Below are 20,737 nucleotides of genomic sequence, written 5' to 3'. Positions count from 1 at the left end.
ATGTAGCCTAGGCCCCGTAACCTATTCTAGGCACTATTCTGAAAGAATCGACAATAGCCCTTTCAGCACCAACACTTATTCTATCAATGTCGTGAAAAACAAAGTTGACAACTTCTGTTATTTTAAGAAGTAAATTGGCGACCTCAAACCGATACAAGTTTATCGGTTATTCAGAGTAAATCTACGGTGTGATCCTGTGAACGCACAATATGTTCCCCAGGCACGTCTTGTTCATATGAAATTAGTTTCATTAACAGACAATTCCCAAAATGTAACATTCACAACACACGTGTAGCAGGGCGTGGACTCACCCCACCGACGATATCCAAAGGGACCGCTCATAATTTATGACTAGAGGGTGATGATGATTTTTTTGAAGTTGCATGTACAGTGTGAATGACCCTCCTCCCCTCAAATTAATATACATAGCAAATTAAACACTCCCAGACCTCACCACCGTTTTTCATGTTCAAAATCCACGACCCCCTCAAGAATTTGAGCAAAATTGATGACCACCCTACCTCCCCAGATCAAAACTTTAAAAGAACCCCAACTTTAAAATCACCACCACCACACACACTCAGCCATAAATTATGAACAGTCCCTGACCATGTCAACTTGCTCTTTTGACATGTGGACAAGGTGTCAGACTGTGGATCAGATGGTCTGTGGTTTATATCCCAGCACAGGATTCAGATTGTATGTCTGTTACATTTTTCATCACTTAAGCTGAAGGGGTTGGCACAGGTACTACAGAAATGTACTCCAAGTATCTTTCAGTATACAGAAAAATGTACCCTAGCCAAAGTAAATGTAGAGAAACGTACCTGGTACCCTAAACAGCAGACGAGTTCACTTTTGTCAAGCCAAAACCGAAATTGGTTTGTGGTGTTGTTCCAGATTGCCTGATTTCGAGTGCTTTCTGGAAATTAAAAATCATTTACTCACTTTGTATTCTTACACAATCAAATATGGAGCTGATATTTTACAACTGACAAGGAATTCCGCAGTTTGACAGTCAGGAAAAAAAGTATGTGTGCAAGAAATAAACCAATTAAGCACTCACCGTGATGCAGAATGGGATCGTCCTAGGGTACGATTGTGTACATTTACTTTGGCCAGGATACATTTTTGTAGCACCTGAGCTGACAATGATCCCATCAGCATCACTTAAATGATGCCAAATTAGCAGTGGTGCAGATGAAGATGGGGAGCACTGAAATAGACCAGTATGACACTGAAGATGAAGACAGATAACATGTTGAATATCCATTATATGCAGTTCAATATAGGCTCAAAGAATCTTGATTGTTGGACTTTGAGAGTTAAGAAACTTCTCTTCAGTTATGGTTTTGGAAGTGCGTGGGTGGATCAACAAATTACAAATGTTAACAATTTCCTTATACAATTTAAGCAGAGGTGCATTGATATTGATCTCCAAACATGGGCTTCAGATCTTATAAAATATACTAAGCTAGATTTTTTCAGACAAATAAAAATGACTGTGACAGAAGAATATTACATTAAAGCTGTCAATGTGAAAGTATATCGTATTGCCCTCTGTCGATTTCGCTGTTCAGATCATATGTTAATGATTGAACATGGAAGACGTTTAAAACTTGCACATAATAAACATTTATAATTGATTCATGAATATATTTTTAACATGTTTTGTTACAGTGGGAAAAATTAATTATGTGACAATCTCTGTGACATTTTTCAAGGAATTTGGACAGTCTGCATAGGCTATGCAAATGCCTATTATGAACAGGGAGACTCTAACAGGGGGAGTGGTCACTCTTTGAATAGCACCATAACGTGTGCCGTGGCTCGTCTTATGAAAAGTATAGCCAATATGCTGGCAGCTTAGGTTTTTTTACCCCCGGCATGTAACAATATCTTTCAACGAAACTTGGTAGATATATCAAACATAAGCTAAAGTGGTGCCTTTCGCCATTTGCAGATTTTTGTCATGTATATTTTTCTTGGATTTCATAGAAACGTTTGGACTTAGTCTCAAAAGGGATGGTGGGTGACCTTCTTTTCTGGATCACAACTCAAAAACTTCGTAATTTCTTTCAGTAAAATTTGGCAGATATATGAGACAGATGTTGAAGTGGTGCCTTTTGCTATTTACAGATTTTTATCATTTTTGTTTGTCTTGGTTTCCATGGAAATGATTTGTACCTTGTCTCAAAAGAGATGGATGGGCTTCTTTTCCGGAGCAAAACTTGACAGGAATGAGAATTTTCTGTGAATCCGTGGAATTCTGTGCATTTGATGGCAGTGATGTCGTTCATGTTATGTTGATTCAGTTCTCCAAAGCGAGACAGCCCATTTTCCTCTTTTTTTTTTCACTCGTACTGATTCTCATCCCTGACTTGAAAACTTCTTACTATCTTTCTAATACTTGGCATATATGTGAGGTTTTTGTCATTTTTGTTTTTTCCGGTTTCCATGGAAACGATTCAGACTTATTCTCAAAAGGGAGGAGTTAGTGACTTTCATTTCTGGATCACACTTAAAAATTTCATGATTTCTTTCAGTAAAACTTGGCAGATATTTGAGACAGATTTTGAAGTGGTGCCGTTTGCAATTAAGAGATATTTGTCATTTTTATTTTTCTAGGTTTCCATGGAAACGATTCGTACTTAGTCTCAAGCATGATGGATGGGCTCCTTTTCCAGAGCACAACTTCACAAGGATGAGAATTTCCATGAATCCGTGGAATTCCTTGTATTTGATTGCACTGGTGTCGTTCATGTTATATTGTTTCAGTTAACATGACTCAAAAGAGGCCGAGCCCATTTTCTTCCTTTTGCACTCCAGTGCTTGGCAGATATGTGAGGTAGACCCCAAAGTAGTGCCTTTTGCTATTTACAGAGTTTTGGCATTTTCATTTTTCCTAGTTTCAAAACGTTTTGGACCTAATCCCAAAAGGGAAGGAACACAGCTCGAAAACCATTTTGATATAAGGATAATGCTATTTTTCAGGGCATTATCATTTGTAGAAGCCAAGGTCTTTCATTATGACAGAGGGTTCCTGCAAATGACAGTGCCCTGAAAAATAGCGTTACCATTATTGTAGCGAAAATTAATATAATTTTCAATAAAATAGGAATAAAAACAACAGCATCGGCTTAGAAGCATTTACTGCTAACAAATGACGGAGGTCACTGACACACTTTTCACAAATATAGACACATCATAGAACAACACAGATGATGTCACTATTGAGAGTGACGACAATTTGACCTTGACCTTTGCCCATACCACCAGCCACCATTGTTTTCAGTGCTCAGCAATGTAAGACTTCAAGGCGATATTTTCATTGCTGCATGTGATAATTTATGATACAATTGTTATGGTTAGCACAGGCAAGAAACTGCATAATGGCACAAATACATGTGACGAATGTGAGCCCGATATATCGTTAATAATGAACCCAAGTTCAAACGAGCCGTAGATGATTGAACTTCAACAGCTGAGTAACTTATGACGTCACCTAACAATGGGCTTGATAATGGCCCGTCGTCAAGCAGTTTGCGGGCATAATCAAGTTACAGTGGCCCACTCATTTCTAATAACGTACAGGTGTTTTAATGATAATTATATCCATTTTAGCTCTAATATCTTTCAACAGATCTTGGCAGATATATGAGACAGATCTTGAAGTGGTGCCTTTTGCTGTCTACAGATATATGGTACTTATATTTTTCATGATTTCCATGAAAACAATTCGAACCTAGTCTAAAGAAACATCAAGTTACTGTCAGATAATTTGTCAAATATGGAGGGGTCTCTTGTTAAGATTGAGCCCAGTTTATTTTCAACTGTTGATTACATTTGCAGAGTGTTGTGACAACTAAAACGTACAAGTAGAAGATAAGTTACCTATTCTGTCACTTGAATTTACGTCAAATAATTATTATCCTCTATGTGTTTTGCTGGGGGTGTTAAAATGCACTATGCCCAAACGTCGAAACCATTAACTATTCCATCACCATAGATCTGGCGGTGTACTGGTGCCTTTTGGTAGTTTTGGAATTCTGAACAAAATGTTTTCAGTCCTCTCCTTTCACTCTATCAAAACATGACATCATCATGACTAGTAGACATATTCATGAAGAGTATTTTGCTATTGCAGGGGATACTGATGACTTTGTCTTCTTGTTATTAGTGTCAGTATTAGTACTGTAGACTTGTAGTGAAGTTTCAAGTCAGCTTGTTGTTGCTCCCTGGCTTCCATTCTTGGTACACAGCAAACAAAGACTAAATTCTATCGCTAAAAACTTTTTTCATATGTTTGTGTAATTTTTGGAAGGGAGTATACCTTTAGTTGAAATGTGTTTGCAAGTAATAGTTTTAGCATGTATGTGAGGTGTGTGAAACATATCAGGGATCAAACTGATTTTATTCAAGTGTGCCTCATGGCCATAGTGGTAATATAAGTATTCAGTTACAGTTTCAGGTGTGCCATAAAGTCATGGTCTATTAAACTGAACTTCAAAACATTACACAACTTGAAGTGAATGTCAAAGTTCTAACTGGATTGTAACATTCACAAATAGTCATGAGTAATAAAACAGTGCTAGATATGTATTTTTGTACATTTACTGACCACAAACTTTGAAAAGGCATTGATGATAAGCTGTCTGTCTTTCCTGTACACTTTATCATTAGTCATAATGTCACTTGAAGTCATGAAAGATGATAACGGTTAAGACATACTTTAATGCACTTTTGCAAACAAATCAAATGTGCCATAAAAGCATGCAGGTAGGTTTTTAATGGTGTCATTTCAGTCTTAGCAGTGCCACCAAAATGATAATTTTGAATTTAGATATGACATATCCCCCATCTGATCTGATATACCATGGAAATACTACTGAGTGTTGTTTGAGTGCTTCTAATTATTGTTCTTAAAAACTTTAATTTATATGAGGTAAACATACCATCAGGAGAAAGGTGTTTGCAGGTAATAGTGATAATATTATAACAAAAATAGACCCGTGAAGGTCCCGGGGTAGAATAGGCCTTCAGCAACCCATGCTTGCCATGAAAGGTGACTGTGCTTGTCGTAAGAGGCAACTAACAGGATCGGGTGGTCAGGCTCTCTGACTTTGTTGACACATATCATCAGTTCCCAATTGCGCGGTTCGATGCTCATGCTGTTGATCACTGGATTGTCTGGTCCAGACTCGATTATTTACAGACCACTGCCATATAGCTGGAATATTGCTGAGTGCGGCGTAAAACTAAACTCACTCACTCACTCACTCACTCACTCACTCACTCACTCACTCACTCACTCACTCACTAACAAAAATAATAGTGATAAAATTGTTACGATGTATTTGATGTGTTTGAAAAATAGGATATATTGCTCATCTGATCTGATCCTCCACTGAAATACTGCACAGAGGCGTCGGAGTGTTTCTAATTATTCTTCTAAAACTGTTTCATTTTATTGTTAGGGTGCATCTGATGTGTGTGAGAAATATTGCATATCGGCGATCTGATCCCCCATTGATGTTTGTGATGCTTGTGTTCTGTAACTACTTTGTTATAACTTATAGTTCTATAACTTCTTTCTTTCTTGTTGTGCTTAGCATTTGACAAAATTGGAAAGGTATTTACAATGCTTTGTGATAGTTTTAAACTTTCTGTTTTTGAGGGATGGGTGACAGTGTCACTTGACATTTTGTAAATGTCCATGCCATTCCCCACATGCAATAAGATGTCTGAACTGATTATTAATAGAAAAAATGCCTCATAGCAGATTTATTTTGAAAAAGGACAGCAGATGTTAACACAAGTGTTTTAGTGTTAGTTTTGGGTTCTTTAACATGTTTGGAGAGGTATGGTCGTGGTGTATCATTTATTCCTTCATTCATTCATGTTTGTATTTCTTTCTTTTGTTTTTTCCTTTCTTTCAATCATTCACACAATTCTTGCATTCATTCATTCGTTCATTGTAAACTTCCGATTGATAAATAATCTGGCTAAAGCTTGAAGACTTACAGATTTAAAGAGGAATGGAAAATCAGGGACAGAAAACATCATAATAATGCAATAACACATCTTTTTCATAACATATTGCAATAAAAGCAATACAACTAGATTTTGTGTCTTATGTTGCACCTGGTGCAAGTAGGTTAACAGATCTGAAATCAAGCCAGGCATGATATCAATGTGGTTTGTCTGGTCAAGAGTATACTTCCACCCTTCACTTGTTTATGACCTTATGTGAAAAGCTGAATATTGGATATCGATTTCTTTCCCATTGGTATGCTTTTAAAGTCGTTAGATTGCGAAATGCATGCATTTCTTTGGTGTATGAGCCAAACACATCTGTGACCCTTCTGCTTTAGTGAAACAATATCCTTCCTGATGTGGTATTTAAACCATTCCATAGTCTTGGTACTCTCACTCATAGGATCTTCAGTATTCTCAGTATGATTGAATCATTCCACTTGTACAACCAATTTAAGATTCAGACAACTTAGCAGTTATTTCCTTATAAGTTTCTTCTTTGCTCTTGTTTCAGGATTCAGCGCTCACTACGAATAGTTTTTTGTGTTAGAGTTGATGCTGTGTGCCATGTGAGGAGATATGCCAGTGACATAGGCCCTAGTGGGAAAACTGCTCCACATACACTTGACATAGCAGGCCAAGTTTACAGTACAGATGATTGGACCAATGTTAATCAAGGACTGCTTTCAAAACTTGGACAGAATCTGCACATGCAAAAACATCATCCACTCAACTTGATAAAAAGAAGAATAGAAAACTTCTTTTATAAAAACTACTTAAATCGCAGAAGTAATCCAGTTTTTTCAGTATATGATCAACTGAGCCCAGTTGTGACCCTTGAACAGAATTTTGACAGTTTGTTGGTACCATTAGACCATGTTAGTCGCTCAAGGTCTGACAGCTATTATATCAACTCCAAATACATGTTGAGGGCACATACATCAGCACATCAGAGAGATCTGATGAAGTCTGGACTAGATGCCTTCCTTGTTGTGGGAGATGTATACAGGAGAGATGAAATTGATGCAAGTCATTACCCAGCATTCCATCAGCTTGAAGGCGTCCGGCTTTTCACAGAGTTTGAGGTTACTTTTCAAGTTTTAGACTTGTTTGTTGTTGTCAATGTATAGGAGAAAACACGCCTCCGAGGTTTTGGTAGACAATGTAAAACTGGAAGGGGAGGAATTTCCCGACCCCGATGCTTTTATATTGTCTACCAACACTGAGGAGAAGTGTTTTCTCTAACATATATACTGTCAATGATGAGTAATTACAATGTAGATGATCATTTAATGAAGCTACATAACAATAACTGAAGCACAAGTAAATTCAGTTTAATGAAAGTAACTATAAGTAGATAATTTGACCCCTCCACTTTTGTTGCCCCGGTGGCCATGCGGTAGAGTGCCTGCCTATGGATGAGAGAACTGGGGTTCTAATCCTGCTTTGGAAAACCTTTGTATTGTGTGTTAAATCTCAAATGATATTTTTCAATTGATTTCAAACACTGATGTATCATTTGAAAGTTGATGTGCATATAAAGTTTGGAAAAGTATACCCTGGGAAGCGGTCTTACTGAAAAAAGTAAAACCTGGGAAGCGGTCTTACTAACGAAAAGTAAAACCTGTTCCTCCAAAATAAAAACCTCAAATGCGGTTATTCTGGGAAAACAAGAGATGACCTAATATATAGTGAGAAGCACGCTTTAGGTTTATATGCCTTCCTCATGATTCAGTAATTTTATATTGTCTCAGATCAAACAAAGAGATTAATTCTTTAGATGAATGGGCAGAAAAAAAATTGAGAAATAGGTTGAAAGTCTATGTTTTTTAATTAATTTATTAAAATAATATCATAAATGTGATGACAAATGAAGCCGGTTCATGCATTTGAAATTATTTGTGTCAGACTGCACAATATGGTACATTTGACATGTCAGATTGGCAACATTGTGGATAACAACTTTTTATCCCCCTGGCATATAATGCAGGGGGATATAGTCAGCGCCTCATCTGCCCGTTCATCCATCTGTCCATCCGTCTGTCTGTAATCATTTGTTTCTCAGAGCATAACTCAGAAACCGTTCAATATCTATTGACCAAACTTGATAGATATAATAATCTTAAACTATGGTTGTGCCTTTTGCTATTTACAGATTTTTGGCATTTTTTTTTTTTTTTTGTTTTTCCATGGAACGTTTTGGTGTTAGTCTAATGGTGGGGTGGGTTTTGTTTCTGGAGCCGAACTCAAAACCGTGCAATATTTTTCTGCAAAACTTGGTAGATATATCAGTCAGAACCTAAAGTGGTGCCTCTGAAGTGAGAGGTGTGTTTCGTTTCGCAGAACTCAAAAACTTCTTAATATCTGTCTGTAAAACTTTCTAGATATGTGTAGCAGACCCCAAAGTGGTGCCTTTTGCTATTTGCAGGCTTTTGTGATATATTAGTTTCTCGGTTTCCATGGCAACGTTTCAGACATAGTCTCAAAAGTGAGAGGTGTGTTTCGTTTCCGGAGTAAAACTCAGAAACTTCCTAATATCTGTAAGTAAAACTTTCTAGATATGTGTAGCAGACCCCAAAGTGGTGCCTTTTGCTATTTGCAGGTTTTAGTGGTTTATCATTTTCTTGGGTTCCATGGAAACTGTTCGGACTTAGTCTCAAAATGGAGGGATGGGCTTCGTTTCCAGAGCACAACTCGAAAACCATTTGATATCTTTCAACATATCTTGGCAGATATATTGGTGCCTTTTGTTATTTTACAGATGTATGGCATTTATGTTTTTCATTATTTCCATGGAAGCAATTCAAACTTAGTCTAAAAAGACATTAAGTAATTGTCAGATGATTTGTCCTTTGAAATATGTGGGGGCCAGGGGGGATATGTCATCTTCTGATAACTCTTGTTTTACATAAACAGGGATGGCAGTAACTTTAAAATTGCCAGTGTACTCCAATACAGAGGCACATGTAAGATCAATCTGCCCTGATAATTTTTCCACCACACCAACCAATTTTCTTGTTGATGTTTTAAATAAGCAACATGATTAAGTTACCGGTACAGCGTGAAATACAAAGTTGCTTACTCTACAGAAAAAAAAATGGATTGGGACATTTTGGGCAATGGGTTATTTCCACCTCTGAGACAGCAGTGTAAGAATCTACATCGAAATATCGCTCTGTGCAATAAACAAGAAGTTGTTAAGTGTTATTTTCACAAAGTTATCTGTTTCATTATTACAACACCCATTACAAAAATATCAATTTAATGAAATGCCCGCTCCAGCACAAAAGTCAGTATGTAAATCATGTATTTTTTATGTTGCTAGATTATCATGGAAATGTATTTGTTAGATCTATGTTTAAAGTGTAAATACTTTCTAATAAACAAACATGATTTTTTTTCAGTTATTTAAGGATGTGTCTGACACAACAAATCTGTGCTTGTTTGAAGATGGGAAGCGACTTGCTGACAAACAGGCTTTCCATACAATTGACGCTGCTAAACTTGTTGAACACAGTCTCAAGACAACGCTGCAAGACTTGACCATTAGCCTCTTTGGAAATGGTGTGATTCCTCTTTGATGATTATGAACCTTTGTTATTCTTATCATTGCCACAGCAATGAAAGGAAACAACTCCCAATTTAAAATGTTAACAAATTTCTTTGTGTTCTTGAGAGTCAGTGTTACCACTACTTGATACATTGTCCTTCACTTCCCTCACAAATCGCCCATTCTTTAAGTAGGAAGTACTCGTATGATGTTCTGTTTATTGAAGTGATTCAATGTGTTCTATTTATTGAAGCTATTTACTGAAATTGAAGCCAGATTTCTAACTTCCCTATACCTGAAACCCTGTCCTGTTATTTTTGGACCAATTACTGACATTGAAGTCAGGGTTGTTGTACCCATATACAATGGAGGACAATCAGCAGTAACTGAATAAGGTAATTCTATTGCCTGTCAAACAAGAAAGCCCACTGTTCTGTGTGTGAGTTCTGACTTTTGTCCTATTCTTCTAACAGTGAGCAATCTCCAATGTCAGAATTTGCCAATTTATCATGCTGTATTGTACTCAACCTGTTGATCTTGGCATGGAAAAGTTACCTCCCTTTCTAGGTCAGTTTCCGTAAAAGGTCACAAGTGGTCAATGTCTAAAACGTTGCTTCAAGTTGATGTGTAGATTTGCCTTCCTTGGCTAAACCCAAACACTGGCACCTGTGGGGCCATACCCATGTTCATGGGATTCACCTAGCTGGTAAACATCTGATTCATGCATCACCCTACTCACTTCTGGCACCTGATACTGACGCGTGTTATATCAGCAATACTGTTTGAAGCAGTGTTATGTTTAGATACAATATTACATACACAAAACTGAATAAATGTGTTTTCTGGAAGTGTTGGCATCCCATAGTCTTTCCCTTAGTGAAGGTGTCTGGTGATCATGAAATGTTTTAATTAATTTTACATATGTTCACATTCAAACAGTATTGCTCTACATATAATTCTGTTCTGTTGATTAGCTTATAATCTTAACACTCAGTTGGACATTAGGTACATTTCATGTAGATGAGTGCATTTCATATAGTCTACGGATTAAAGGACTGTGTGGAAAATATTTTATAATATTATCAAATTTTCAGTTACTGATATAAATGTCTATTCATTCACTGCATAACATGTCTAGATCTCATTTCATTATCAAAAAGACACAAACGGTCCAATCAGAAATGAGTTTTCAGATTTGTTTTGCAAATATAGAAGATAAAGTCCTGAAAATGCCAAAGAGTTTTCTGTTTCAAATGACTCTAGCATCCCAGGCTCACCTCCCATGTGTTGGGTCATCTGGATATTTTGTGTGGTCCTCATCTCCAGCTAGAGCCACCAAGAGAGTGGGCTGGAAAAAATGGGATCAGAAATAGAAATATGTTATATTTTCACTAACTGCATAACTTTTCGCCATTTTACAATTGAGGTAGATAATCTAGTCATTAAATCAGTTTTAGATGTAGGTCAGGTTGTTTTGCTAAGGGATTTAAGTATATGTAGATAAACACTGGCAGATCCAGAGAAGGGGTGCACGCCCCACCTTTTGTCCTGAAATTTTGTTATATGACTATTGAAACTGATGAAAATGAAAAGTGCAACCCCCTTTTCTCAATAGTGTGCAAGCACTCTTTCTCAAAAAGCTGTATCCACCCCTGATAAAGAAAGATGAACCTGACCTGAGGCGTGTGTTTGTGTGTGTGTCAGGGTGGCTGGAGCATGTGTTTGCGTGTGTGTCAGGGTGGCTGGAGCGTGTGTGTGTGTGTCTGGGTAGCTGGAGCGTGCGTTTGTGTGTGTCAGGGTAGCTGGAGTGTGTGTTTGTGTGTGTGTCAGGATGGCTGGAGCGTGTGATTGTGTGTGTCTGGGTAGCTGGAGCGTGCGTTTGTGTGTGTCAGGGTAGCTGGAGTGTGTGTTTGTGTGTGTGTCAGGATGGCTGGAGCGTGTGATTGTGTGTGTCTGGGTGGCTGGAGTGTGTGTTTGTGAGGGTGGCTGGAGTGTGTGTTTGTGTGTGTGTTAGGGTGGCTGGGTGTGGTCAGGGTAAGGTGGCCGCTAGGTTTATATCAAATCAGGCATAAATGTAAACATCAGCAGGGAAGACTGATAATGAAGTACCCTCATGCTTGACAACAGTAAAAGGATCCATACCAAAACGTTGCATCATAGAATAATAGAGAAGTTGTTATCTTTAAGGAATTGTACTTTATTATTGTTCACCAACTTCTAAAATGCCAGTCAAACAGATCAGGGAAGATTGAGATAAGTCAACTTCATATTATTTCATGCTTGAGTGAAATTCAGGATGGGCAAGAGAAGGCACAGAAAAATATATGGACACCCTTTGCAAAAGTGATGACTATTGGCCTGTCTTTGGTTGGCAATAATTATTCAAATAGGATTTCGGATGTGCATGACAAAATGTCAGATACATTCTTTTTATGTAATTGGCTGTGAAATAGAAATACTTCATCCTCACTTTTTTACAGCTTCATATTTTCGCATTTTTTTCTCAAGAATTTTTTTTTTCTATTTTTGTTAAAAATGTTTCAATTTTTGTAACTTATGTAAACTTTTTGAGCAAAATGAAGATAAGTGTGATTTCATAAAACACAATGTATCAGTATTTTTCAAACATACTGTGATATGTACTCACGTGTCTCTCATTATAGTTTGTTGGTAATACTGCACACCTCAAGCAAGTGATGCACACAAGGTCTGGCATAGCAAATCTATGAAGGCAGGGTACAAAACCACTAAGGTAGATGTGTTGAATCAGCCTGGCTTCATGATTTCAAATGGTTGAAGCATAATTTAGAAAGAAAAAGTAATACATGTCAGCTTGATATAAAATGTGTCAAAATCTCATGTAATGACAAAGTATCTTGAAGAACATGGTAATGGTGGTGATCTTCTACAACCTGCAGAGGCTGCTGCTGCTGCTGCTGCAAAATGTTACATCTGAGACACTTTCCATGTGAAACATCCAGTGTGTAACAAACATATGTAGATATGATTCTGCAGCAACAAAATCATGTGTCCAGGTGTTTATGTGAAACTGACATTCACCCTGTCCCTACTTGTTTCCAGTCCACAACTCTGTGTGATGTTACTGGTGTCTGTATACAATACAACTGAGATATTTGGGAGCATGTAGTAGAGAAGGCTTCTGTCATGTCAGTGTGTCTCTGTATCTTGACATTTCTAAAGCTTTTCATCCTTTACTATAGATTTCATTCTCTTGTTTAACAGATATTGAATTGCGCTGGACAGATAGTTATTTTCCCTTCACCCATCCATCCTGGGAACTGGAAATTAAGTTTGGAGGAGAATGGCTGGAAGTTCTTGGTTGTGGCATAATGGAGCAGGAGCTGCTACAGTCAGGTCAGTTGATCAGCTCTACCGCCACTTTACACAGCTCTATCGCCGCTATACATAGCTCTACCACCACTTTACACAGCTCTACTGCCGCATTACACAGCTCTTCCGCCACTTTACTCAGCTCTACCGCCACTTTACACAGCTCTTCCGCCGCTTTACACAGCTCTTCCGCCACTTTACACAGCTCTACCGCCACTTTACACAGCTCTTTCGCCACTTTATTCAGCTCTACCGCCACTTTACACAACTCTACCTCCACTTCACACAGCTCTCCCTCCACTTTACACAGCTCTACTGCCTCTTTACACAGCTCTGCCGCCACTTTACACAACTCTACCACCTCTTTACACAGCTCTGCCACCACTTTACACAGCTCTTCCGCCACTTTACACTTTACACAGCTCTACCGCTACTTTACACAGCTCTACCGCCACTTTACACAGCTCTTCCGCCACTTTACACAGCTCTTCCGTCACTTTACACAGCTCTGCTGCCACTTTACACAGCTATACCACCACTTTACTCAGCTCTATCGCTGCTTTACACAGCTCTACCGCCATTTTACACAGTTCTTCTGCCACTTTACACAGCTATACCACCACTTTACTCAGCTCTATCGCTGCTTTACACAGCTATACCGCCACTTTACACAACTCTACCACCACTTTACACAGCTCTTCCGCCACTTTACACAGTTCTTCTGCCACTTTACACTTTACACAGCTCTACCGCCACTTTACACAGCTCTTCCGCCACTTTACACAGTTCTACCGCAGCTTTACACAGCTCTACCGCCACTTTACACAGCTCTTCCGCCGCTTTACACAGCTCTACCGCCGCTTTACACAGCTCTACCGCCACTTTACACAGCTCTACCGCCGCTTTACACAGTTCTACCGCCGCTTTACACAGCTATACCGCCACTTTACACAGCTCTTCCGCCACTTTACACAGCTCTACCGCCACTTTACACAGCTCTACCGCCACTTTACACAACTCTACCTCCACTTCACACAGCTCTCCCTCCACTTTACACAGCTCTACTGCCTCTTTACACAGCTCTGCCGCCACTTTACACAACTCTACCACCTCTTTACACAGCTCTGCCACCACTTTACACAGCTCTTCCGCCACTTTACACTTTACACAGCTCTACCGCTACTTTACACAGCTCTGCCGCCACTTTACACAGCTCTTCCGCCACTTTACACAGCTCTTCCGTCACTATACACAGCTCTGCTGCCACTTTACACAGCTCTACCGGCACTTTACACAACTCTACCGCCACTTTACACAGCTCTTCCGCCACTTTACACAGCTCTTCTGCCACTTTACACTTTACACAGCTCTACCGCCACTTTACACAACTCTTCCGCCACTTTACACAGTTCTACCGCAGCTTTACACAGCTCTACCGCCACTTTACACAGCTCTTCCGCCGCTTTACACAGCTCTACCGCCGCTTTACACAGCTCTACCGCCGCTTTACACAGCTCTACCGCCACTTTACACAGCTCTACCGCCGCTTTACACAGCTATACCGCCACTTTACTCAGCTCTATCGCTGCTTTACACAGCTCTACCGCCACTTTACACTTTACTCAGCTGTTCCGCCGCTTTACACAGCTCTACCACCACTTTACACAGCTCTACCGCCGCTTTACACAGCTCTGCCACCACTTTACACAGCTCTACTGCCACTTTACACAGCTCTACCGCCACTTTGCACAGCTCTACCGCCACTTTACACTTTACTCAGCTCTACCTCCACTTTACACAGCTCTTCCGCCACTTTACTCAGCTCTACCGCCACTTTACACAGCTCTTCCGCCGCTTTACACAGCTCTTCCGCCACTTTACACAGCTCTACCCCCACTTTACACTTTACACTGTACAAGGGCACCTCCTGAGTGTCGAAAGAAGATCGCAGAAAATGACCATTTCAAATCAAAATATGACATCCTCATCAGCAGAAATGCCTTTCTTAGCTGTCATTTCTTAGATACAGTCGTGCCCCGTTTACCCGAACCTCAGATATCCGGAAAACTCGCCTTCCGAACGAAAATTCCCTAAAACGAATTCACAACGTTGTAAAATTACTCACTTATCCGGAAATCCGGTTTCCGTAACCGAACGGTCATTTTCACATACAAAACACTAAATTACGTGCATTTTTGTCTCGTATATCCGGATGGCTGAGCACTGAGTATGTTTGCACACGCAATTCCTGAGGGCCTCTCGTGCCATAACATGAAAGAAGTCGGCAGTCTTTGAAGCACGAGACGATTAACTTCCTCTGAGTAGCAAGGTGACACTGAGTTGATTTTGAGGCATGTCAATTTGTGGGTCACTATAATTAATTAATCCGGATGATCAAGCAAGCCTGGACAGCTGTGAGCGAAAAGACAATTGCTAACTGATTTTGTCATGTGGATACTACGATCCTGTGCAGAAGTTGTGACTGTTACTGCCAATGATCTTGTGCATGTCGACAGTGATGAACTGACCGGCGAAAGTCCTCTCGCCTTTCTATACAGCCAGTGCAAAAAGCTATGACTGATTTCTTCAAGCGAGCATAACTGCATGAACAGGTATGAGACATGCTATGTATGCACTGATATTTGTTTATGTGTAATCAATAAAGATTATGTCTGATGCCTACTATGTTCATTTCTTTGTACGTTTCTTATACATATGGCCTGTGATTCAGATATCCGAAAATTCGCTTATCCAGACAATTTCAATAAAAACACAAGTGTTCGGATAAACGGGGCACGACTGTATACTTATTTTAGGTCTTCATTCACACTGCAGTAACTATCAATATCCCAATGTTGTTGATAGCCTTTACCACAGATCTGACAATGGAAATGGTAGGGGATCCTATTAACATGCAGTTTTAGGCCAAATGAACTGTAGAACTCACTGCATGTGTGGCAGAAGTCAAACCAAAAGATGACTGGCATGAATCAATTCACACAATGACCTACTTTTCAGCTGATCCGAATTTTCGTGTTTGAATTTGAAATAAGACACAACAAACAACTATGATCACACGCAATTGAGATTCCTTGTGTCATAAGAGAAAGGTACATGTATTTACAAATCAATTTTAATTTAAACTTTTAAAAAATACCATCTCTATAATTGATAGGTTTAGGTGATGTTAACTGAGACCTCACAGATGACCTGTTTAATGAGGTCGTAAAATTATACACGATTCATCTGGCGCTCTGGTTACACCTGTCATGAGTTCCTTGTGCTTATTCACTGTGTATTTTTGTAAGGGAGAATGTGTATTGATGTAATATCAAGGCTGTACAAGACCAAAAAACCTTATCTTTTTGAGACTTCCACAATTTCCAGATTTCCATGTGTCAGAGCATGCTGTACAACAGAGCATGTGCTGCACGACAGGATATAAGGAATGTAGTGTTGCAATATACAAGTGATTAGATCTATCAAATAATACTGATTAATATTTATATATCTAGTGGAATCTCATGATTCTGGATTGATTATTGTACTATGTTGCTCAATAGGATGGAGTCCAATCTGTTTCTTCTTTGTTTTTGATGTCCGTGACAGCAAAATATATATATGTATATATACTGATGGTAAAAAGTTAAGCAACCTAGTATGATTTCTTCGTAGGTAATTTGATTTGTACCCAGTGCATTTGCACATGTAAAGATACACGGAAAACTTCACTCAAACACACTCAACAGAATGAGACCAGATATAATGCTGCACGGCTATGCTTGTCATAAGAGGCGACTAACGAGATCAGGTAGGCTTGCTGACTTCGTTGACACGTCATCGATTCCTAATTACGCAGTTTGATGCATATGCTGTTGATCACTGGATTGTCTTGTCCAGATTAAATTATTTACTGACCTCCGCCATAAAGCTGGAATATTGCAGAGTGTGGCATAAAACTAAACTCTTGTAATGATGTTTAGTACATCTGAAGTATTGGTTAATAGACATCCACCAATATGTGTGTCATCATGAAGCGTTCGCAGTGAAAATGGCACTTCATGTTCCATAACTTCTGAAAATTATAGGGTTGCTTGACTTTTACCATTAGCATATTATTCAGAAACTACAACAATCATGAATGAAACATAGTTCTTGACAGCAAATACCTTTAGAATAACATTTGATGGCATGGCGATTAAAACTACAAACTGTCAACCCCCTGGACAGTAAAATCACAATGCAGTGGACAGTCTAATTGCCAAATGTGACCAACTCCATATAAAATGTACAGTTTGATTTATCAATGATAATTACATATTTACAGATGCAGTAAATTAACTATATCTAAGAAGTGACAGCCAGAAAGGGCATGTGTGCTGATGATGTCATATGTCGCGTTGAAATTGCCCATGATCTTGTTTCGACATTCAGGAGGGTGCCCTCACTTAATGTGCAATTGCAATACATGTAGAGGTGTCCAGCTATAATAGAAAGATCTGTATATATGTAGACCCATCTACCAAATGGCAAAACCTGCTGTACTTGAAAATAATGAAAGTATGAGGGAAAACTTCCCTTTACTCTTGTAATGTTTTGTGGTGCATAATTCTAAAGGAAGGATTATAAAAAATTAAAAATATTGCATTTATTGTTGCAGATTAGGAAAAGTTGATGATGACTAGTTGTAAATATGTTAATTTCATTGGTGAAAATGACTTACTGTGTCAAAATAACTAAATGTACTGTTATGGTAAGCTACTCACCATTACTCTGTGAAATACAACTTACAAGTATATCTGAAGGTAGTTTCATGTGCCCTGAGTTTCCTAGGTGATATGTATCTTAGCTAAATAGCTGACAGTGAAGGGCAGCTGCAGAGCATGATGACTGAGACTGAAGCTTGATACAAGAGGAAACTTCATGGACAGCGATGTATGATTGTGATTTCAGCAAGTACTGCAGACAAAATTGGCTGGGCATTTGGTTTGGGCTTGGAGAGACTAGCAATGATTCTTTACTCCATTCCGGACATACGCTTGTTTTGGAGTCGTGACTCAGGATTCCTGTCCCAGTTCGATGGACTTCACCCTGAGGCTGACGTCACATACAAAGTGAGTAAACCAGTAAACTTAAGGTTTGAGAAGTGGTATCATGGATGAAGAAACGTAAAATCAAGGATTTAGTTTGAGACAACTAGTTTTCATCTATTGGTGTTAGCATTTTATGAAAGTTTACATGTTGATTTTGCAGATAATGATTTAGAATTAGCTTATAACAGTAAATATGCATTGTTTAAATTGGTATTTCACGAAAGAATCTGGAAAAAAACGTGTTCCTTTGTTTTTATATTTTTATGAAGAGATTCATAGTTTGATGATCTGTTTATGCCACATGAGAAAGTGGTTTTTAATATCAAATAAAAAAATGTATGAAATTCCAATTGGACGTTGCAACTTCAACAAGAGGTTGGTGATTGCTGGGGTTTATGTGTACTTTGGTACTTCTTTATCCATTACTTTTGTCTGCTTGCAGCCAGTCAGCCAGTATCCACAGTGTACTAATGACATTTCATTCTGGATTCCTGACTCCTTTACACCAAATGATTTCTATGACCTTGTGCGCTTAGTTGGTGGTGACCTTGTTGAGCAGGTGAGCCTCGTTGATAAATACTTTCATCCAAAGAAACAACGACATAGTCACTGCTACCGTATCATCTACCGACATATGGAGAAAACCTTGACGCAGGAAGAGGTCAATGTCATGCATAGCAAGATTGAAAGAGAGGCTGTGCAATCGCTGGGGGTAGAAATACGATGATATTCAGGGAGTGTGCTTAAACTAAGATGTGATATGCAGGAGATAAAAATAAACTGTGTGTGCTTTACAAAAACCAGAGATGCCAACCTCTACGATTTTATCATAGTCGCTACGAATTTTAACATCAAACTACGCCAATACAATACCACTAGAAATCCTACAAAATTTGAATAAAATGCATTAAAATTTGGATATATAGACAAAAACATGTATTTTCAACGATGAAATACATTTTCGGACTTCACATACCTTCCATTCATCATATTTAATGACATATTTGAACTGGAATGATTGCAAGTAACAAACATAATTTTAGCAAAGCTGATTTCAATACCTTTGCGATTTGACACATTTAGTTCCTGCGGAAATAATTTAACCACGTGACCGTAATATCATTCATTTTTTTCTTAGAATCCATCATGATTTTGTTTAATTAGTTGACTACGAATTGTATGGTCAAACTACTAATTTTGAACATTGAAACTACTATTTGCAACACTTTGGGGTTGGCATCTCTGAAAATCCAGTCTAGATTTGATGCCAGGTTAACATTATCAGCTGTTTAAAGGTCACATGCAACATAAAAAACAACTTTGCAGATTCTCATAGGCACTTACCAAACAAATCATTAAAAATCCCAATTCAACCCATAAAGTTGAAAAAAAAACACAATGAAAAAAAGCCCAAATCAGAGTTCAAACGATTCACTAATTTTCCCCCAGTGCTGGGGGAAAAAGTGGTGTCAACAGCTATGCTGCGCTGCCCTCATACATGTGCAGTGAGTAGGTTTGCAGAGCTTGAAACAGTATGCCTGCCTGAGGTCGTGAGCAATAGTCTAATCTTAGTTCTGTACTTAAACAACTAAATAATGTAGTCATTACATAAAAACCATGTTGATTGTGATAAGCAAACTCTGTCACAGAGAAAACTCAATGTCTGGTTAATTGACACCTACGTGTCTGCCTGCTGATGACAATATGTATTGCACAACTTCAATTACTGACCATTTGCAATTTGATAATAACACCTACTGGGCTTATAAGCCATAAACAAAGAGCAAATGAACCAGTGGCCTATGACAAGGCCTTGTTAAACATGAGTGCACACCCACTGGGTCTGACTGGGTTCAGTTTTGCTGCTGCTTCATTTCAAGGGAGGTAAACCCAAGTACAAAATATTACACTTTTGATTTGCGATTATACGCTTATGATTTTGTATTTGTTTTTTCACAATCAGCAGTGCATTTTATACATCATGAGCAAGTGATAACTGTGTTTTAATTGTGTTTGATTTTTTGGTCGCATGTGACCTTTAATGGAGAGCCTCACAGATAATGAAGAATAACAGTACAGTGATAAATTGATTACTCTTTATGTGAAGTGTTCAATGGTAAGAAAAGTGATTTTATATATATATATATATATGTGCTGGTAAGATGAAGCATCTTGTGTCACACCAATACATCAGCAGTACTTCATAAGATAATATTTACTTCAGTCATACATATTTACAGTGTGTTACATTGTATGCATTCAATATTTGTTACGAATAATAAAAATGATGTCAACTGTAAACTTGTAGGTAGTTGTGTTCGGTTCTAGCTGTAGTTACACCATGTACAGATGAGAGGCAGCAGAAGGAGGTAGCTGTGTTGTGTTCTAGCTGTAGTTACATCATGTACAGATGCCAGGCTTCAGGAGGAGGTAGCTGTGATCTGTTCTAGCTGTAGTTACACCATGTACAGATGACAGGCTTCAGAAGGAGGTAGCTGTGTTCTGTTCTAGCTGTAGTTACATCATGTACAGATGACAGGCTTCAGGAGGAGGTTGCTGTGATCTTTTCTAGCTGTAGTTACATCATGTACACATGACAGGCTTCAGGAGGAGTTTGCTGTGATCTGTTCTTGCTGTAGTTACACCATGTACAGATGAGAGGCAGCAGAAGGAGGTAGCTGTGTTCTGTTCTAGCTGTAGTTACATC

The 20,737-nt window shown here is 38.6% G+C and overlaps 1 protein-coding gene across 2 annotated transcripts; it reads left to right on the top strand.

Moving 5' to 3' along the window:
* The first annotated feature begins 94 nt into the window (after positions 1 to 94).
* LOC137257899 (phenylalanine--tRNA ligase, mitochondrial-like) lies at positions 95 to 20,374 on the top strand. 2 transcript variants are annotated; one of them, XM_067795402.1, is made up of 7 exons: positions 108 to 220; positions 3,644 to 3,704; positions 6,551 to 7,121; positions 9,441 to 9,600; positions 12,830 to 12,961; positions 17,891 to 18,051; positions 18,473 to 20,374. In XM_067795402.1, the coding sequence occupies exons 2-7, from the start codon at positions 3,658 to 3,660 to the stop codon at positions 18,755 to 18,757; spliced, it is 1,356 nt and encodes a 451-aa protein (XP_067651503.1). In that variant the 5' UTR covers positions 108 to 220; positions 3,644 to 3,657; the 3' UTR covers positions 18,758 to 20,374. The 2 variants fall into 2 exon arrangements, with proteins under 2 accessions (XP_067651504.1, XP_067651503.1); XM_067795403.1 differs by lacking the exon at positions 3,644 to 3,704 and having other exon boundaries at positions 95 to 220.
* Positions 20,375 to 20,737: the final 363 nt, after the last annotated feature.

The sequence above is a fragment of the Haliotis asinina genome, chromosome 12, assembly GCF_037392515.1.
Source record: "Haliotis asinina isolate JCU_RB_2024 chromosome 12, JCU_Hal_asi_v2, whole genome shotgun sequence".
Taxonomy (NCBI): Eukaryota; Metazoa; Mollusca; class Gastropoda; order Lepetellida; family Haliotidae; genus Haliotis; species Haliotis asinina.
The sequence above is the reverse complement of the archived record's forward strand: the minus strand, read 5'-3'. Positions and strand labels throughout refer to the sequence as shown.